This window comes from Lontra canadensis, unplaced genomic scaffold, assembly GCF_010015895.1.
Source record: "Lontra canadensis isolate GAN:19392208 unplaced genomic scaffold, GSC_riverotter_1.0 scaffold36, whole genome shotgun sequence".
Taxonomy (NCBI): Eukaryota; Metazoa; Chordata; class Mammalia; order Carnivora; family Mustelidae; genus Lontra; species Lontra canadensis.
The window spans coordinates 5580527-5600973 of record NW_022631030.1 but is presented as its reverse complement, the minus strand read 5'-3'; the positions used below and the strand labels follow the sequence as shown (position 1 = coordinate 5600973).

The 20447-nt window shown below is 51.8% G+C and overlaps 1 protein-coding gene across 1 annotated transcript in view; it reads right to left on the bottom strand.

The window, feature by feature from the left end:
• GRIK4 (glutamate ionotropic receptor kainate type subunit 4) overlaps nt 1–20447 on the bottom strand; it is a 416257-nt gene that overhangs the window by 91897 nt on the left and 303913 nt on the right. Inside the window, exons 9-11 of the mRNA XM_032868748.1 lie at nt 19053–19214; nt 9435–9587; nt 8641–8745 (exon numbers count right to left, since the gene is read on the bottom strand). Coding sequence (XP_032724639.1) covers nt 8641–8745; nt 9435–9587; nt 19053–19214 — 420 coding nt within the window. The remainder of the gene's footprint in view (nt 1–8640; nt 8746–9434; nt 9588–19052; nt 19215–20447) is intronic.

The window sequence follows — 20447 nt, the reverse complement described above, 5'->3', positions numbered from 1 at the left end:
CGTTCTCCGGAGGGAGACCTGGACCCGTTGACCCTTCAGGGCTCCTCCGGCTCTAAGAATCTATGACATTCGAGGAGACATCAGCTATTTCAAACCTCAGACCAATTCCCCTTCTCCCGGCTCCTTAATTAAAAGGAAGACACAAATGACTTCTCAGTAACCTTCAAAGCAGCCCCCATCCTCTCCCAGAGAACTGCTTGCCATCCCAGAATTTCCTCATCAAAGGCAAAGTGCTCGCTGGTTCGCTGGCTCATGGGGAATGGCCCGCCGAGCAGCCTCCCCAGCCAGCCCACCCTTGTCAGCTCTGTCCCCCAGCCAGTGAGCTGGCACTCAAGGCTGCTGATTTCCAGCAATCAAACTCCCGCTCTGGCGCTCTGAGCCAGGCTCCGCAAAGGCAGCTTCAAAGGATCTGCATATTTATGGTAAACTCCTTCCTCAAATTGAAAATGTATTAGACAGCAGCAATCAGGACACTCTCAGAGCGGCGTCCCCCACTCCACCCGGGAACCTGTCTGAGCCTTAATGGCTGTTCTTGTTAGCACATGGACCAGCGCTGTCACAGAGGCTCATGATGGGAGGGGCTGGGCCAAAGGGCACAGATGCCGGGCAGAGCCTCTCCACAAAGGGGAGACCCCCATTTCACTGCTCCCCCAATGCCACCTGCAGGCAATGGCAGCGCAGACTCTCATGTGACAGGGTCTTTCTAGAGTTTTCTGTTGTTCTATGTTTGTTTGCTTTTGAAGTGGGGAAAAGGGTCTGGAGGTGGGGACAGGAGGGGATCCTACCAACAGTTCTGTTAAGATCGCCATCAATGCAACAGAATTTGTTTGCTGATGTCCCCGGCCGCAGAGAGCCATGGCGAGAAATGTAGCTGGCTTCCTTCACACGGCTCGGGGGTGCTGCCAAAGCAAGTTCTACTACCACAAACACTGCCCAATCCCAGACTTCCCCGCACGGGGGGCCGGCGTGCCTGTGTGCGGGCTTGTCGAGGAAGGCGGCAGGAGAGGAAATTCGGGAGAGGCAGGCTGTCCTCCCAGCAACTGGTGGGACCCGCAGGAACTCAGGAAGTTGGAGCTGGATTCCCTGAACCTTCTGGAGGACATGGGACCTCTGAGTTCTTGGTTGGCGAGGGTGACTCACAAAAGCCATCTGGCTCATCCCCCTGCCTTGTTAGAACTACACTCAAGTCGTTCCAGAGAACCAGCCCTTTGAAAAGCTGAGTTTATATCAGCTTTGGAAAACGAAACATGGCCATCAGTTCTCAAGGCTTTTTCCTCGCCCACTCTTGGCCAGATCTGCATATCTCTCCATCTCCATGGGAACAGACTTAAGTACACAAGTGGTCTAAGGGAGGGGTGGCTCAGAGATGGTTTCTGTGAAAAGTTCACGTGAAAATAACCTTGCATAGTTTGGGGGCAAGGGTGCAAGTAGAACAAGTAATTGACCCCAACGTCCAGAGTTCTGAATGAATCAAAGATTCGGAGGCTAATTCCAGTACACAAGCTAATGCAGTGAATGGAAATTTAGCATTTGAAAGCCAGTGCTCTCAGCCCTAACCCACTTTACCCCATCTGGAGTGTGGTCCTCAATTTGGGCTTTGTGTTTCGATGGAGACCTAAACAAACCCAAAACCATCAGAGGTGTGAAGTCTGAGGGCCATATTATATTGGGAACAGCTATGGGCTGCTGTTGGCGGAAGGAAAGATATCAGAGGCTCACTAGGGTAATCATTGACTACAATTTTTGCCTTTCCCCAAAGATTATGAGCTCTTGAAGGGACCATGACTCATGTATATTGCATTCCCCGCCCTGGACACAGAGAAGGTGCTCCAACAGTGTTATGTGAAATTTCAGGAAGAAGTGAATAAATGAAGAAAAATCAAACTATTTTCAAATATTTGAAGAGTTGGTAAAAAGAACACAAAGTGGGCCATTGCATCTGCTTCAGAAGGCAGAATGAGGAGGCAGATTTTGACCCCTTGCCTGGAAGATCTGGGAATATATCCTTTGAGAGGTAGTGAACTCCCCAGCCCGAGGAAGGCTCAAGGAGAGGCTGGGTGGCTGCTTCTCTCGGGGACATTATGGAAAATATTCTTGCACTGCGATGGAAGCTTAGACTGGAGGCCTCGGAGGTCTCTCCCAATGCATCCTGGGGCCCAGATGCAGAGTCGAAAGACTATGGACTTTGAAGATAGACTGGCCTGGACTCAGGTAAGCCTGGAACTTACTAGCTGTGTGGAGGTGGACACATTACTTTATCTCTCTCTGCCTCAGTTTCTTTGCCTGCAAGATGGAGAGAGTAGCCTTTATGTATGGCTGATACAAGATGGGAAATTTTAAATATCTACGTACACCACTCTGCATGGGGCATCACGGAGGAGACCTATTATCTCATTATGTCAGCACAGCCAACGTTCTACCTAGCCACAGGAAAGCAGAAGAGAGTACCATGCAAATCTAGTTTCATTAATCCTCAGGTTTAACAAGGCCAAACGTTGAGGAGTTACCACCTTCACACGGGATGACAACTGAGGTATCCCCATTGTGACGCACAGGGATCCAATAGGAAAAGTGAGATCTGCATCTTTAGCGAGGGATGTCAGGCCCCCATGCCTCAGCCCTCCTTCTCCCAAAGGCTTACTTAGAGCCTGTTAAAGCCCTTTCCGATCCTCAGATGAAAGGTGTGCTCATCCCACTACAGCCCTAAGAAAGTCACTTGGGGGCTGCTCAGAATCTCTGATCTTTAGACTAAGTTAAATGAAGGAAATTAAGGGCCCTCTCATGCTCTGCTTCTTTCTTTGTTCTCCTTGTTTCTTCCGAATCTGATTTATCCAGAATGAAGAAGGGAGATTATACTATTCCAGTGCGATCCGGGACAACTTCTAGGGAATGGGAAGGGAGAATATGGGCTGGAAAAGGGAGAGCTCACATAGGCAGAACAAGAGGATGGCCTTGGGGAATCCTGAAGCAATACCATTGACCTCTGGGCCCATAAATAAGCAACTGGGAGATGGTCCAGCTTCAGAAATACCACTTATGGGACACTCTAGGGAACATTTCCCCCAAAACAGTCTCCAATGGGAGCTCCACAGAATTCCAAGATGGAAAACCCTCTCCAAACAGAATCAAAATAGTAATTCTTTTAATGGTAAAAAATAACCCTCAATTCTGAAAGACTATTTTTAAATGGTAATAATCCCTTAATCAGCCACCAGCAGGGAATATGGCATTTGGTTCAGACATTTTACCAATTACAACCCACTGGGTCCCTGTGTGTTGCTTTCTAAATAATCAAAACCAGCTCTTAATAGCCACTCGCCCAGACAGGAAGAGAAAGAACAAAACCAAATCTGAAGGAGAAGACACCATTACTAAAGAAAGCCCAGCCAAGCAGGTCACCGGGGGCAGGTGACAGCAAAGCAATAGACCTGAGTAAAGTGTTTTGATTTGGGAGCTCAGGGATTCCAAGAAAGTGAGCAAAAGCCAAGAGCAGGAGGGTCCAAGAGCATGGGCTTTGGAATTGGACAAGCCTGAGGGTGAATTTTAGCTCTGCCCAAAGTGTTTGCTAATAGCGAACTTGGGTCAAGTTCCTTATCTTCCCGGAGCATCAGTTTCCTTATGTGTGATGTGGGGGTTTATCCACCTTCAAGGGCAGTCCCCCATGTCAGACGGGAAATGTGCCAAGGGCCCATGTGGCGTCTGATTCACAACAGGTACTCAAGAGATGTTATTGCCTCTGTTTCTGGTCGCTCTCCCTTCCCCTGCCAGCACCACCTTGGATGGCATTGGAAGAATATTCAAGCAGAGCTACTGACTTTCCTCCCACCCTGGAAAAGAAGCCCAAGTAATTATCACTCCCCAAACCATTTCTTCATCCTATAATAATCAGGGGAAGGACACCTATCAAGAGGCAAAGATTGGGCTGGTGATTGAGATGGGACCTGGGGACCAGAGCTGCAGAGCTCTGTCTGTGCCCATGATACAACTTGCACGGTATTCACGGGTATTCACAGAGCCTGAGTGAGACAGGGAAGTAGCAGGACAGTCACCAGATCTGTTGAAGAAAAATGGGTAATGAAGGGGATTACCGCAATCCACTTTATAAATCCAATCAAGAATGTGTGTCCCTGGAGAAAAAGGAACCCTCATGCACTGTTGATGGGAATGCAATCTGGTGCAGCCACTCTGGAAAACAGTATGAAGCTTCCTTAAAAAGTTAAAAATAGAGCTACCCTACGATCCAATTATCACACTACTGGGTATTTACCCAAAGGACACAAATACATTAATTCAGAGGGAGATATGGACCCTGATGTTTATAGCAACATTATCTGCAATAGCCAGCTTATGGAAGCAGCCCAAGTGTCCATCCAATGACGAATGGATAAAGAAGATGTGATAATAAAGAATATTACTCAGCCATAAAAAAGAATGAAAGCTTGCCATTTGCAATGACATGGATGGATCTGGAGAGTATTACACTAAGTGAAATCAGTCAGAGAAAGACAAATACCGTATGATCTCAGGCATACGTGGAATTTAGGGAACAAAACAAACAAGCCAAGGGGGAAAAAAAGAGACAAGGCGGGGGGCAAACCAAGAAACAGACTCTTAACTACAGAGAGCAAACTGCTGGTCACCAGAAAGGTGTGGGGTGGGGGGAGGGGTGAACTAGGTGATGGGGAAGAAGGAGGGCACTGGTCTTGATGAGCCCCAGATGACACAGGGACGTGCTGAGTCACTATTTGTACACCTGAAACTAATATCACATTGCATGTTAACTAACTGGTACTAAAATAAAAACTTAGAAAAATGTGTGTCCCTTAGGGTACCTGAAGGCCAGAAACGCCTTCGTCTTTGATGGACTCCTGGGCTCAGAAAGATGGAGGTGGGCTATGGGGAGATCAAGAGGAAATTCTATGCACAGAGGGCACTATTTGTCAAAACACAGCCTGTGGCCTCCCTGTACTGTAATTGGCTCTCTGGATGCCAGACAAGAATATACAGAACTACGCAAGGTACCCCACTTTACTGACTCAGAATTTACAGCTGTGGAGCCTGGAAATATACGATTACGGCAAGCACTTGGGCCATTCCTCTGCAGTCTGGCTTGGAGACACCCTACCTACACCAACCGTGTATGCAGCTGAAAAAGGACCAGTAGCTGTGGTTCAGGATGCCCCAGACCAGAATCCCCTGATGGGCTGGGCTGAGGTGAGCTGAGCTGGGTTGAGCTGGGCTAGGCTGGGCTGAGCTGGGCTGGGCTGGGCTATACTGGGCTGAGCTGGGGCCTGTATGCTGGCGATGCTGTTTCTTCCCAGCCTGAGTAGTGCCTACTGGACAAGCAGAGTTAAGGGAAAGAGGTACTTTGAGCCTAATCAGCTGTCATTCAAGCAGAAGATGGGGTCAGAGCATCCAACCAACTCTGCCACTACAGGTGTTGCCTGGTGAGAGGGGGCTGGAAGGGGGCGCCTTCCGGGCAGCGCTCTGAACGCAGGCGTGAGGTCCAATGGGGAGATGTTCAGAGCCTGGGACTGAACTTTCTGTGGAGTGCGTCTGGGGCTGGGCATGAGTGTTATGTTCTCCTAACTACGTCTTCCCCATGATTATCCCCACGTGCTTCATTTCCTTACCCTTTCTCATTTTTCCTATAGCAGTGATCAGTACTGACACTGTATTAGGTATGGATGTGTTTGCCATTGTTTGTCCCATACTATAATATAGGCCCCAGGAAAGCACTTTGCCCATTCTTTAAAGCCTGTGCTTAGACAAAAGTCGGGACCATAGTGGGCACAACAGGTATTTACTGAACGCAGGAATGAACTTTCTTGATTTTGCAGCCCCTGAGCATACTGGGGCTCCCAGAAGTCCGCCTGGCAATTTCCCTACAGGCTGGAGGCTTCCTTTGTTCAGGGAATTAGGAGCCCAAGGGCATGATCTGAGCTTCCTAACCCCAAACTGCACTTATTATTTTCCCGTGTCCCCTGACTGTGAGCTCTCTCAGGGCCAGGGACTGTGCCTTCTGTAGCTTGGTTTCTTCCAAGCCCAGCACAGTACCTGACAGAAGGAAGCGGTGTCATTTCTAGATCAAAGAGTGGAAATGTTACAGCTACTAGGGGAAGTCGCATAGAAAAAAGGGAGGCGTGCTGACTCTTTAGGGTCAAATCCATGCTCGTAGGGACTTGCTTCTTCTGCGTAAATGTTCAGTCGGGGAAGCCAGAACTCGCACTCATACTGAGCACGTGCTCATCGGTTGGTTAGAGAAATGAGATGACCATTCAGTGATACTCTAGCCCAGCGTTTTCTGGCTATCTACCTAACCCTGGACTCTCTCCTTTTATCTTGTTGTTTTCCAAGAAAGGTAACATGGTGTCGTGGCCTAGCATAATCACTGTCCTCCCAGAAGGAAGGGCTGAACCGGAGCCCCTCAGACACGGGGACAGAGTGACAGGACGTGGGTGTGGCCAGGACTCATCAGTGTAGTCTAGGGTTTCGTTGGGATCCCCCTGCGTGCTCAGTGACCACATCAGCTCCTGGACCCTACCCGAGGTCTATCCAATGGGACCCTTGTACAGTGGAGTCTAAAAACCTGTGTTTTGAACAAATTACCAAGGCGATGTTGAGGCATGATTTGTCTGTCATAACGGTTAAGAAGGCGAGCTTCAGAGTCAGAGATGTTTGGGTTCAAAACCAGCTACCATGCTAACTGTTCAAGGCCAGGTCCGGCTGCCTCTACGAGCATTCCTTTCCTCACTTATAAAATAGGCATTAAAAAAAAGTACCTATCACGACTACCAGCTAAGAAGAACAAACCCTAACTAAGATGGAACCAATAACCTGCATAGTCCTATAACCATTTCAGAAATTGAATTTGTAATTTAAAGGTTCCCGAAAAACAAATCTCCAGGCCCAGATGGCTTCCCTGGAGTGTGTCACCAAACATTTAGAGAAGAATTAGCAGCAGTTGTATACAACTTATTCCAGAACACAGAAGAGAAAGGGAACACTTCTTTAATTCATTTTGTGAAGCCAGAACCCTGATACCTAAAGCGGATAAAAGGAATAAAAAATTAAGTAAAAAACCCTCCAAGCCCAAGGCAGTAACCACCCAGAACATAGATGTTAAATCCTCAACAAAATATTAGCAAACCAAATCCAACAATGCCTACAGATTATACACTCTGTCCAAGTGGGATTTATTCCAGGGGTGTGACGCTGGTTAAACATTTGAAAACCAATTAATATAATCCACCATATGATCAAACTAAAGAAGAAAAGTAATATGATTCTACCTGTTGACCCAGACAGAGCACTTGACAGAATTTAACCCCCATGTTCATGGCAAAAACCCTCAGGCAGTGAGAAAGAGAAGGGAACGCCCTCAACTTGATAAAGAACATCTACAGAGCACCATGGCCAGCAGCACATTTAATGGTGGAAGGCCAGAGTGTTCCCCCTAAGATCAGAAACAACTTATCAATATTGAACGCTGATGTTCTAGCCACTGAGCCGGACAAGAAAAGGAAATAGCTGGTATCCAGATTAACTGTCTCTATGCGCAGACGACAAACAAATAAAATGAAAATAAATGGAAAGCACCTAGTCTGTAAGGTTAAATGAGAAAACACATAGGACACAACCAATATGGTTTATGGCCGGTGGTAAGAGCTTAGGAAGCGCCAAGCTGCTCTGTGGTGATGATGATGATGGAGGAAGAGGAGAGGAAGGGGAAGAGGAGGAGGGCAAAGAATCTGGATAACCTTGAGGAAAGGTGACTGTAGCCCCTTCCGGGCCACATTCCCGCGCTCAGCTACTCTGACAGCCGGAAGCCCTCCAGTGCGTCTGGTTCCTGCTATAATTGGCTCATCAGTTCTGATTTCTCTGGCTTTTCTAAGGCTGGAGGAGGGCTAGCTTAAGAATAGGGGGTTGATTATCTAGATGACGGGGCAGTTGGGAGACCTTCAGGCAGTTGGGAGACGAGGCACCTGGAGGGGCTGTCCGGATCCCTGTCTCCGCTGACGTGAGAGGACCAGACAGAGGGAGAATGAGCTCGTGGAAAAAGGAGGGAGCAGTGGAGGGTTGAAAAGGAGCTTCAGAAGACCAAGCTATCCAGAGCTGATGGGAGAAGATAGGTAGCAGACAGGAGGGGAGGGCTGTGACCAGCATGGGGTGAGTGTGGGTCGGTCAAGAAAGAGCCAGCAGGAGGGAGCTGCCCGTCCACTCCAACACCAAAGGGACCCAGTTGGTTCCTTCCCTGCGCGCTCTCGGGAGTCTGATGCTGGTTCCAGTGTTAGGGTGAAACTCAGGGAGTAGAATAATTCAAAATGGTGGGCATGGCCAGGGAATTTCTTCTTTATGTGATACCCTCTTGCCCCCATTCCCCTACAGAGCATGATGACCTCCTTCTTGGTATTCTGCTGGGGCTGCAGTCCCTGACCCACACTAGCTGATTTGGTGGCCGGAAGTGGGGGAGGCTGGCGCATGCCGGGAACCATGCATAGGAGGCAACCTGTAGCTCCCGGCTATAACCGATAGCAGGGGCCATTCTGGGTGCCAAGGAGATATGGGATGGGAGGGTTGGCAACGCAGAAGGGAACAATGAGGAAGGATGGGCCATCATGGCTGTGGAGCCAGACTTACCTGCCGAAAACCATTCCTGGTGAACTGTAAGATTTTCAAGGCATAGTTGGACCTCTGGCCTTTGCTGTTGAATTCAATGTGGCCGGTGAGACCTTCCAATTCTACCTGTCCAAGAGAGAGTGAGTTACAGCACCAAATAGGGCCCGTGTTCCACTTGGCTCTCAGCATTCCACACACGGGCTATTTAAGGATGCCTGAAAGAAAGCAGACCATCAAGGTCCCTTCTCCTGCCTGTCTCTCAACCATAGGATCTTGTGACTACAAATGCGATGTTTCTGGAATGAATTCAGACTTGGCTGGGGCTGGAATCAAAGAAGGATGCCCCACACCCAAGGACCGCACATAAACCAACACAGTGCCAAGATGGCGGCCTGCACTCCAGTTCTCCTGTGTTCCTCTCCAGGGTGCTTGCTGTTAACAGAATCTATCCTCTTTGGGCAGCTGCTCACCCACCTTTGGGTCTGCAGGGAGTCAGGAAACCCCTGACTCTAAATGCAAAACCCACTCTGCACCAGGCTTCTCTGACAGGAGAGGTCTTCTTGGTGGGCTAGAGATCCATGTCCATCCCCCCAGGAGAGACACAGCTAGAGACACGGCCAGGAAAGCCAGCTCCAGACTATGCCTCCTCAGTCGGGCGTCAGGGATCAGGGAACAACGGTGGCCCACGGTGCAGGGAATGGTGTCACTGTGGATGGCTATTTTATCCGGGGCTGGGATATTCCGAGGAGGCCTGGAGGCGCAGAGTGGCGAGCAGAGCGTCCCACCCCCACTGCGGGGCCCCAGCGGCCCCTCACCATACGCAGGTAGTTCATGAGGCTGGTGCCGTGCTGCCAGATCTGGGCCGAGCCGCAGGACAGAGGCTTCACGCCGATCTCCTGGCTGCGGTTGAGCTCCTGCACGGCGGTGACCACGGCGTAGACAGCGTCAAACAGCAGGGCCGAGGACAGCTGGGAGGGGGTGGACGGCGGGCAGGAGGGCAGTGGCGGGGGGGCCCAGGGAGAAGGAGGGATGGGTATGAAGGGGGTGGGAAAGGGAAGGGAGAGGAGGAAGAAAAGAAGGGAGGGGGACGAGAGAAAAGAGAAACAAAGAAGAAATAAGGGCACTTGTTTGTTGCTCGGGGCCACTGCCTGGCTCTGGGACAGCTCCACTTCCCCAAAGCGTTCAGGTGTTTGCCTGAGGCAGGCAGGGGTGGCGAAGGCTTCTCTGGGATTGGACCACCCAGCTGTCCCTTGGAGCCCCAAGCGCTTTCAAGGATATCTTTTTCTTTCTTTGCTCCAAGGAGGTATCAAATCCCATTGCTGTACGAAATCCCCAAGAAGGGGATGGGGCTACCTATCTCGGGAAGAGGAAAGAAACCTGGACACTACATCCAGATCTGCCCATTGCACGATGCTCAGCCAAAGGTCACCTACTCCTAGAAGACCCCAGGATATGGCATCTCCCTGGGTATTCCTACTATCAGTCTACTGCTCTGTACTACTCAGTGTGATGGGTACTTACAAAGCACTTGGTAAACGCAAAGCTCAAACTGAGCAAGACTCTATTCCTGCAAGAGGCTGCCATGATAGGAGAGGGTGTACGGGGGGACAGGACCCAAACAAGGGTAACGTGAAACTGAGTGAGCGGACACACAAAGGTCGGGGGGGGGCGGGGCGGGGCGGGGCCCAAAGAGGAAGACCATGTTGCGTGATCAAGAAAACGTTTCTTGGAGGACACAGCGTGGGAATTGAGCACTGAAGGATTTTGGTAGAGACATCATTGGATCTGGGAAGGGGAGCAGCTGGGGAAGAGGAAAAGGGCCTCCAGAGGTGGAACTGGACATGCAAAAGGGCGCAAAGTGTGGGACACACTTGGGGGCCGCGTGGGAGGGGAAGAAGCAAGAAACCAGCAATGCAGACAGGGATGATTCTGCAGAGGGAGTCAGAGCCCGGGGTAGAAGCCCAGGCAGCTTGTTCAAATTTTCTTCTCCCTAGTCTAACTGCAAGCTCTTCAGGAAGGAACAGGTAGGGCCATCATCTCTATACCCCACCTAGCATCTAGCACCGGGACCCAGCATGTGGTAGGCCCCCCAAGACATATTTCTAGAACTGAATTAAGATTTGGGTGAAATCTGCCCATGGAGACTCAGCCAAAGCCCTGCCCCATGTATTAACCCGATGTTTGCCACTTTGGGTAGGGGCCAAAAACCAGAAGATGCCTGCCCTGGACAATGACACTCGGCTGTTCACATACAGTCTCCAACAAGAAAAACCCACTGAGTGTAAATGACAATAGGGACAAACTGTACAGGAGCCCTGAGGGGGAGGCCCTGTGGGGACAGTCACGTCGGGATCTGTCACTTCTTAGAACCTCCTCCTCCCTGGCCAGGCCCTTGGGAGTCTGACCCCTCCAAGGCTGGAGGCAGGGAGACCACCTGGTGACCTCTGGGATTTTTTTCAAGCTCTCAAGACAGAGTGTAAGCATCTTGAGACGGGGACGCAGGGGAAAGCTCGACACCGGGAGGACTACACCCAGAGTCTAGATCCCAGCCCTCACGCATGTGCTGAACAATCCTGAGCACGCTGGAAGCCTGGAGAGAGTAACGGCTCCCCGTAAAGGAGAGGCAGGCCCCTGGCTCGCGGGTCTGTAACGTGTTCTGCCAACTGTGTACCCCCTGGGTGCGGGCAGGTGTCAGCCCGGGAAGCAGGTGCTGGCTAGGGTGTGGGGGGGTGTGTGTGACTTCGGATCATCTTTCTAAAAGTCAGTCACAGGGGAGAACAGCCCAGAGAGCTTCCCTGCCCTGATCCGCATTCACTTGCATTGCAAAACTGCCTTCTTCCTCCTTCTTCCCCGCTCCATCCCTCTCTGGCTCCTTCTTTTCTTCCTTCCACCTGCTTCTTTTCCTTCTTCCCACATTTATTCAGCTCCTACGATGTGGCAGCACTGAGACCTCAACATCTCCCGTTCTCCTCCAAGACATCCACACAGGCGGGAGACCTTGTGTCCCCTGTGCCTGGGCTGGGCCTCTCAGCTCCCTCACTCCTCCTTTTCTGTCCCCTGGCCCCGAAGTGCCCTGTGGCCTAAAGACCAAGCAGGCAGGGGCACTAAACAGAGCGATCAGGACCAGTAGAAAGCTCTGCAGTCAGGCTGAACCGTGCTGACCGGCCACCTCCCTCGAGTCCCTCCCGCCCATCACCTCCTGCTCTCTCCTCCCCACCGCCTTCCCCTCTGCAGCTCAGCTCCTTCTTCATTGATCCCAGGCTCACCTGCAAGGCGCTCGATGCTTCTCGGCGAGCCTACAACTGTCCTTGTCCTTTGCACATAATTCATTTTCCCCCGAGCACATGTGGCTCCTTTATTAATGGACCTCTCACATTTCCTGGCCAAAAGGACATATGGAAATGATCAATGCTACAGACTCTCCCTTTCCAGCTTAGGTAAACATTGACCCGAGGAGGGGGGCGTTGGTTACCGCCACTGACATTGGCCCCCAGATCCTTCTGTTTGGCTGTTTAAAGGATACAGTAAACTAATTTCTGTCCCGCCTTCTCCTTTGTCTCGCCACTCATCTGTCCATTCAGAGAGTCTCAAAATCTCGGCCTATTAGACAGGAAAGGCTCCTAGACATCAAAGAGACCTACTCTCTTATTTTATCAGTGATGAAACCAAGGCTCAAAGAATTCACCTCCTGCCCAAAGTCACCAAGCAGGACAGAGGAAGGGCCAGGACTGGAGTCCCAGGACCCTTTCTCCAGTCTGGTTTCCTTCTGTCTACGACCTTGTCCTTCCATCCCCTTGAGAAACCTGTGGTGAGTCATTACCCTGTCAGATTTATGCACATGCCCAGCCTCCCGGGACAACATGGGCAGTCTTCTCGATGTGCTGACCTCTCAACAGCAGACAGGAGCATGAGACTCGTGGGCCAGAGCTGGGGGTAGGGAAAGGTAGTGGGCAGGCCTCTCTCTTGTCCTGGGTTTGACCATCACCCAATTTGCCCCTTGGTCCAACTGGTTGTCTATCCTCACACTAGCCTCTCAGTAAAGAGCCACTTAGAAACGTCGTTAGAACAGGACAGGGCAGGACTGAGGGGGCAGTGGGAGGGGACCATCGATTGCCTACCCAGCACCCATTCTCCCCTTCTTCCTCCCCAGCAGAGCTCCCATTGTGCTCGGGTCTCCTCCACTCTCCACGTGCTGCAGGGATGGCCAATCCAGCCCCAGCTCTCAAGGGATCCTGAGTGGTCCAGGAATCCTTCCATCATCACCATCATTGATTCGGGAATGGGCCAGTGGCCCAATTCTGATCCACAGAGACACGAACTGAGACCAGCGGGGAGGGATCACTTCTCAGAACTCTCCAAGAGAGGGAGTCCTTCCTCCTCCTCTTGGCACTACCTTGTCAGGACATGGCGCCTGGGCCTGCAGCAGCCAGCCTGGCTCTGGCCTGAGGACAGGCTTGACAGAGGGGACAGAGAAACAGAAGAAAACTGGGTTTCCAAAAACATCCGTCCAGAGTCTGCCTTCCCTCCCAACTTGCTGTGACACGAGGTCACATGTTTCCTTTTGGTGCATAAAGCAGTTTAATACAAGACTTCCGTTGTTGGAAGCGGAATGCACCTTAACCAGTACGAAGGCCCCAGGGACCACCTTCCTCCCAGGGCACGGTTGCCCTCAGAGAGGCCTGGGCCCCCTCACCCCCTCTAGAGGCCCTTCTTCTCAGGAGGCTGTGTGCTGGTCCCTGGCAGACCCCAGTCCCTGCAGACTGGCAGACGCTGCTCTCCGCGCCATTCCTCACACCCCCCCACCAGCCCCCAGGCTCCTTCCTGCCTCCTGCTTGCTGTTCCCACTCGTCTGGGATGCAGTTTTCTTGGCTGATGTTCTCTTATTAGCAAATGATCCGGCTGCTGGGAGTGGGGCACGTGCCCGTCCACAGTGTTCTTTGGGCATCCTGTGCTCTGGGACCTTCGTGGTATCTGCCAGCGCTTCTAGGAACGGAAGCCCAGAGAGGGATGATGGGGGCAGGGGTGAGTGGAAGGGGGTCAGCCTCAAGTTTCCTGTCTCCTCTCCATCTGCATACTGACTTTGGAGAGGTGACACAGTGGCAGTCCCCAGTGAGCCCGGGACTTCACGGGTCCTCTCTGCGGCTCAGCTTGGGCCCATCCGAGCAGAAACCTTCTAATCCCCGAACACCATCCCTCCCAGCTGGTCTCCTCACAGCCCCTGTCTCGCAGACTCCTGGTGAGGCTCCCAGGCCTTCCTCCCAGATCCTCCAGCTGCCTCTCTGAGCCCCGCCACCCAGCCCACCCCAGAAGCCCATCTCCTCCGCTCAGCCAGGTCCACCTCTGACCGGAGGGCCTGGGATCTCTGCCTCATCAACAGTTGGGCTCACTGCAGATCGCCATCCCAAAGCAGCCTGCTGCTCTCTTTGCTTCCACTCTCTGCTATTATTTACTAGTTTAGCTCTGGCAAGCACTCGGGATTGCACCTGGGAGAAGGCGGCTCTGGTACCAACACAGCGCTCCGTCCGTGTCTCCAGTCTGGGTGGAGACTCCCCTCCGTTCCTGCTCCTTCTCATCTCCCATCCCATCGCCCTTCCCTTCCCCACCTGCCCCTGTCTTTCCGTGGTTTCCGTGCCCCATCTGTGTGCATGCCTCTCTCGTCTTGTCTCTGCTTCCCCTGTCCCTGATCTTCTAAACATTAAATCCCCCGAACGGCTCAATCCTTGTTTAAAATCCTCTCCTCTTTTCTTGGCAATAAAATGTCACTTGGCAAGGGACTCTTGATTTCCCTTGTTTTTATATTATCATTTGGTTCTTCATTGTTATTTCCTTTTGAGCTGTTTGTAAATTGTTTAGGGGAACGAAAGACTGTATAAATTAAGATGAAATCAATCTGATGCAGGGAACAGTGGCTGAGTTTCCGCCCCCTCCTCTGAAGGAAAAATAAGAATATCTTCCAAACACACACCTGTAAACCTCATCTCCCCCTCCCCGGGCAGCTCGCTCACCCAGACCACTGGGTTCCCATTCTCTCGGATGCCCATTCGTCTCTGAACCTCTGTAGCTGAAACTCTGTCCCCCCAAATCAGATCAGGACAGGAGCCATTAAAATCTCATCCAAGAGTCCGTACAATCTGGGTTTCATTCAATGAAATAAACACTTAATTACAAACATCTGTTTTAGCCTAAATTCTAATTACTTAACCTAGCCATCTGTAATTTTAACGATTTTCTACGAATTTTGTTCTTTGCAGTGTGATTAATGGGAACGGCACGTGAAATAGTGGGTATGTGTCTCCATCCACAGCTCCCCTGCCCACAGCTCACATGGCGTCAGGCGGGAGGCAAGAGAGAAACATGCTGTCAGCCACCTGGAGATGCATCCCGGGCCGGAGTGTGTGTGTGTGTCCCCCTGTGTACTGAGCTCAGCTCGCTTGCTCTCTTTCTCGATGACTAACCCCTCAGCTCAGATGCTCCCTCTCTGTGTCCTCAGAGCAGCTGCCCTGCACACAAGGGGGACACACACAATTCAGGAGGAAGAGAAACGGGACAAGAGAGATGCCAAGGGTGCAGAAGGCAGATGGAGTGCAGGAGAGGAAGGGGAAGAGAAGGGAAGGAGGTGACTGGGGGAGGGGAAAAGGAGAAGGGAAGAGTCCAGAGAGAAGGCACGAGAAGGAAGAGACAGAGAGCGCAGAGGGGAACTGCAGGAGAGAAGAGGACCCTGGAGGCAGGAGAGAGCGGGTCCCCGTGGAGGAGCTGGCTGGCTGCAGCCTTTTTAGAAAGCTGGATGGGGGGAGAGATGGACCTGGGCTTTCCTGGAACTGATTATTTCTCGCCTTCCAGCTCCCCAGCAAATGAAAGGGCTGGGCTGTTTGTGCTGGGAATTTCAACCCCCAAAGAGACAGGAAGAGGCACTGCTTTTCAAAAGGCAGTTGCTAAGTGAGAAGCCTTGAGAAGGATCTGTTGCTGTTTGAAGCTGGGAGCTTTCTTTCCATATTCTTCCAGGTGAGGAGTTTCTATAACAGCCCCCCTTCCCCCTCAGAGGCCACGGAGATGGTGGCTACAAGGCTCTTGGCACAGAGAGGCAGTCTTGGGCTCTAATCTCCTTCTTCTGTGCCTCAGTTTCTCCATTTACCAAACAAAGGGCGTGTGACCACTCTCATCTGCTATAGGATGTCATGAATAGGAAAAGAAGAGGTCGAGGTGGGATAATTTTGTGGGAAGCGCTCCAGGGTTCCTTAGCACTGCACACGGTTGAAACACATGGAATGAGCACCCCGGTCTCCTGAGCTAGAAAGAACACACGTCCCTATTTCGTCGGCAAGCAAACAGCAGGGCTCGGCCAAGAGAAAGCTGACTGAGGTAGCACCACAATCTGGGACACAGGACGGATCGTCCCCTCCTGGGGACCAGGGCTGGGTCTCAGGCTCACACTTCATCTCCTCACGTCGCCCCTCTGAAGTAGGCTTATACTCTTGTTCTCCTCCCCCAACATGGAGGGAGCCTCCAGAGAACCCCTCATTCCCTGAAGGTCCCCCACATTCTTGGGGAGCACAGGACGCTGAGGCTTTGGGAGGCCCAAGACTGAATGGGGAAGGACAAAAATGAGGTCAGGAGGGCTGCTTCCATGTGACCCGACAGGCGGCCCCTGCTCCACCCTGGATGCCTTCACACCCTGCACGGTGTCCCACACGTGCAGTGAGCAGCAATGTGGTCTTTGCTTCCCCCTCTTCTGGGAAGCCTTCCCTGACCATTCCAGGCAGAACTAAGGGGCTTCACTCGGCTTCCACAGGGCAAGATCCCACAAGGACCATTTTCCTAGAGGTGGAGGCAGATCTTACTTCGCACATCACGAACCCCGAAAGGTAAAAGCTTTGGCTCTGCTTCGCCGGGATGGATTACAGGCTGGGTCCCCATCCTTCATTCTACCCTGGACTCAGGTCTTTTCCTTCTGACTCCTTCTGAAAGTAGACCTGACCTTCTCCAAAAGAGCAGAGTCTGTTTCCTCATTCCCTGACTTTGAATATGTCTGTGTGCCTTTCTTTGGCCAGCAACATGATGTGGCAGTCGCTGTGTGCCTATTCTGGGAAATTAGCACTAAAAGGCCTGGTGCATTCCTACTTGCTTTGTCACAGTCCTGCTAACGCCATGAGAAGGTGCAAGGCGGGCCCAGCCCGGAATCACAGAGGGAAGGGCTCAGATGTGCTGACCCCCAGCTGGGTTAGGAATCTGTAGCTAATCCTCCCTCACACCCCAGACAAGCCGCTCTGATGTATGGATCCGTGAGCTACACGAAGCATGCACGTCACGTGCTTGTGCGATTTGGGGGTTGATTGTTACTCAGCATTTATACGGCAAAAAAAAAAAAAAAAAAAAGATACATCTCCTAATACCTCTCCCTGAGGCGGCCCTATAGCGTGTTAAATAAGCTCATTAGGTGAATAACTGATTTGAAGATAGACTTATGTTCCATTTTATCTTCAGAAAAATCTCCTAAGATGGTCGAGCAGAATCAGCCCCAAACGACAGGTAAAGAATTGGAGGCTCAGCGGAGCCTGGGTGTGAGCACTAATGGAAGGGCTGAGCCTCTCTGAGAGCAACTAGAAATATGGCCCAGAGACTTTTTTATTTCACCAGGCCAGGTGCCGAATGTGGAGGAGTCTGGGCTGGAGAGCAGGCAGCAGGCTTTGTTTCCTTTCCTGGTACTACCCCGTGAGCCTTCCCAGGCTGCCAGAACCTCATCAGAATTTGGGAGCCATGGCTGCAAGACCGGCCGGGAGAGCAGGACACAGGTCTGCCTCTGACTGGGAGGGACCAGCCTTGTCCTACCATGCTTGAGCATGTCCTGGGCTGTCCCAAACCCATCTACTGGTGGGGAGAAGCCCTTTCCTTCTGATGTCTCACCCCTGCCAAGTCCCTCCTGTGGATTCTCACCTCTTTCAGGTCTAAAACACCTTGTCGGAATGTGCTCCTTAAACCGTTCCTGAAACTCAGCTCTCAAGTGTCCTTCTACCCGGCTCCCTGCTCACAGCTCCCTGAGCTCTGCATGAGCTTTGACCCCTTAGTTACTCCTTCCTTCCTAGGACTGCCAGAAGCCTACACAGTCCTCGAGGTACACAGCTTGCTGGAAGGGCCCTCCGTCCACGCGCCTGCCTTCAGGGAGCCTGTCGCTGGGTCACCGCCTTGGCCAACCACTAATTAGGTCTCCGTTTGTACAGATACCCAGAAACACCCTTGCCCTTGGACATGTATCAAAGCCAGGTCTCGCTCCTATTTTAGGAAACCTCCAGGGACGGTCCAACGCCAGGAGGGTGTCCGGTTCCATTGTCACCTCTCGGGCCTACTTCTTTTCCAGTTCGTTCTGTCTCTAGCTCACTGTTCCACCCTCCTCAATGATTCACTCATTCGTTTGACAAATACCCACTAACTAGTCTCACTTTGCCAGGCCAGTGTGCAGTGGCACCACAAATGAAACTCCTAGAAGGGGGAAAACAGCATAGTGATTAAAACTTTGACCTGGTTCTGATGCTGGTTCCTCTGCTTACTAGTTGTGTGACCCTGCGCTATTTACTTAACCTTTCTGGGCCTCTGTTACATCATCTGCAAAGTGAAGATACTGATAGCAGACCTTGGAGAAGTTACGGGAGCATCACATGGGCTGTCTTATGAGGCTCTGGGAGGCTTAAATATAACATGGCTAGGACAGGACCTAGAAAGCCAGACAATCCTGGTCTCCTGAGATCTCGCCTTTTAACAGACGGACACAAGCCTGCATACTGGACCTGCCCCACAGAGTAAGGACATCAAACCCAGCGCACTATGCCAGGGAAAACTCTGCTTCCATCGCACATAGAGCAGAGGAAGGAAGTCCAAAGAGGAAGAACATGGGTGAGGGCATAGGATAGCCTCTCTGCATGAGCTCCTGCTCAGGGCAGTGGTCCAGCAGGATGGAGAGAGCTGTGCACCAGGAGTGAGGACATCTCAGAATCTAGCATCACCCTGTGAAAGGCTTGACGTTCACCTTTGAGCAAGACCTCCACGTCCCCACCCCGGGCCCCATTCCTAGGCTGGGCTTCGGTTTCCTATCCTGAAAAATGAGGACCTGAGGAGCTACAAGTACCTTCCAAGAGGAGGACTGTGGATCCTCAACTCAGACAGTTCTCAGCAACAGCACGAACGGGAGTCTGGCCACAGGACATGCACGGACATCAGGATACCACTCAATGACAGATCCGTCCCTCTGCACAGCGCTCTCCCTGCGGACCTCCAAGAAGCTTGCTGCTCACAGCTCACTCTTCCCCAAACTTCCCTTGTAACCACTTCCCAGTACTGGTACACACCTCTCTCTGAGCAGGGGCCCGGAGGGGGCTGGACCCCAGGAGGGTACGTGCAGGAGGAGGCAAACGGGCACAGGGAGGGCTCCGGCGGGTACTTACCGCAGGCCCTGTGAAGGGCACGTGGTCACAGTTCTCCTGCCATGACTGGTTGAGGCTCTGGGCAAACTCTTGGAAGAAAGCATGAGACTGGTTGAAGATGGAAAATCCCAGAATGTTGACCCGGTCATCCACAAGGCTGTCCATTCTCTGCAGTGAGAACTCCTGCAAGACCCGTGAGTCAGAGAAGGGGGTTAGCAAGGGCAGAGGCATGGGGATGGAGCACGTCCAGGGCTCTCCTTCTAGTCCCATGAATGTTTGCTGGCAGGCACTCTGCTAGGTACTCAGGATCCAGAGAGAAGCACGGGTGGCTCTTCTGAGAGCTCACAGTGTTGGGAGAAGAGAGGAGGAAAGAGAAATAAGTAGCATGATCTCTAAGAAAGGGGTATGTGTAACGTGCACGGCATGGAGAGAGGAAAAGTCCAATGAGTGTGGGGGAAGCAGGACTGTGTGCACAGATGGTGTGACCCTTTGAGCTGAGCCTTGAAGGAGGCAGAGGCATCCTCTGGGTGGCAAATGAGGATGGACAAAGGTGATTCCAGAAAGAAGTCCACATGGCGGCTGTGATCAGAAAGCACGGAGGTGAGAAAGTGTGGCCCTCTCGGCCAACTGCCTGCCGGGTACTCAGACCGGACAGCACTGCTCCAAGTGTGGTCCCCAGAGCACCTGCCATTGGAACTCTCGAAGATAGCTTTAAAAAAAAAAAAAGAAAAATACTGGGGTGCCTGGGGTGGCTCAGTGGGTTAAGCCTCTGCCTTCAGCTCAGGTCATGATCTCAGGGTCCTGGGAACCTGCTTCCCCCTCTCTCTCTGCCTGCCTCTCTGCCTACTTGTGATCTCTCTCTCTGTGTCAAATAAATAAACAAAATCTTTTTTAAAAAAATGTGACAATTTCTGGGCCCCACCCAACACCCACTGAATCTGAATCAGCCAAGCTGAGGGCCAGGAGTCTGCCTTTTCAGCAGGTCCCAAGGTCACATGCACAGCAATGCTTGGGAGTCATCAGGTGAGCACGGGGGATATAGAGGGTGAGGGAACAGGGAGAGAGGAGGCTGGGGAGGTCAGCAGAGGCCAGAGCTCAGCGGCCTGGCCGGCAGGCTAGGGAACCCACACTTCATCCTATAGGGGCTGAGATCGGAGGGGACTGTCGTCAGGGGAGTGACAAAGCCAGGTTTGCTTTCGAAGAATCTCAGCCTGGAGGTCTGCCTATAGGGTTGTGCCTTCGCTTATTATTACATTTTCCCATTCATTTAACAGATACTCGAGTACTTATCATGAGCCAGACCCAGGCACAAAAGATGTTCCAGGCACAAAAGATTCGAACGAGATAGACTCATGTCCTGCTCTCAAGGAGGCTGTGAGTTCTTGGAGGAGGCAGACAGTAAGCACACACAAAAAA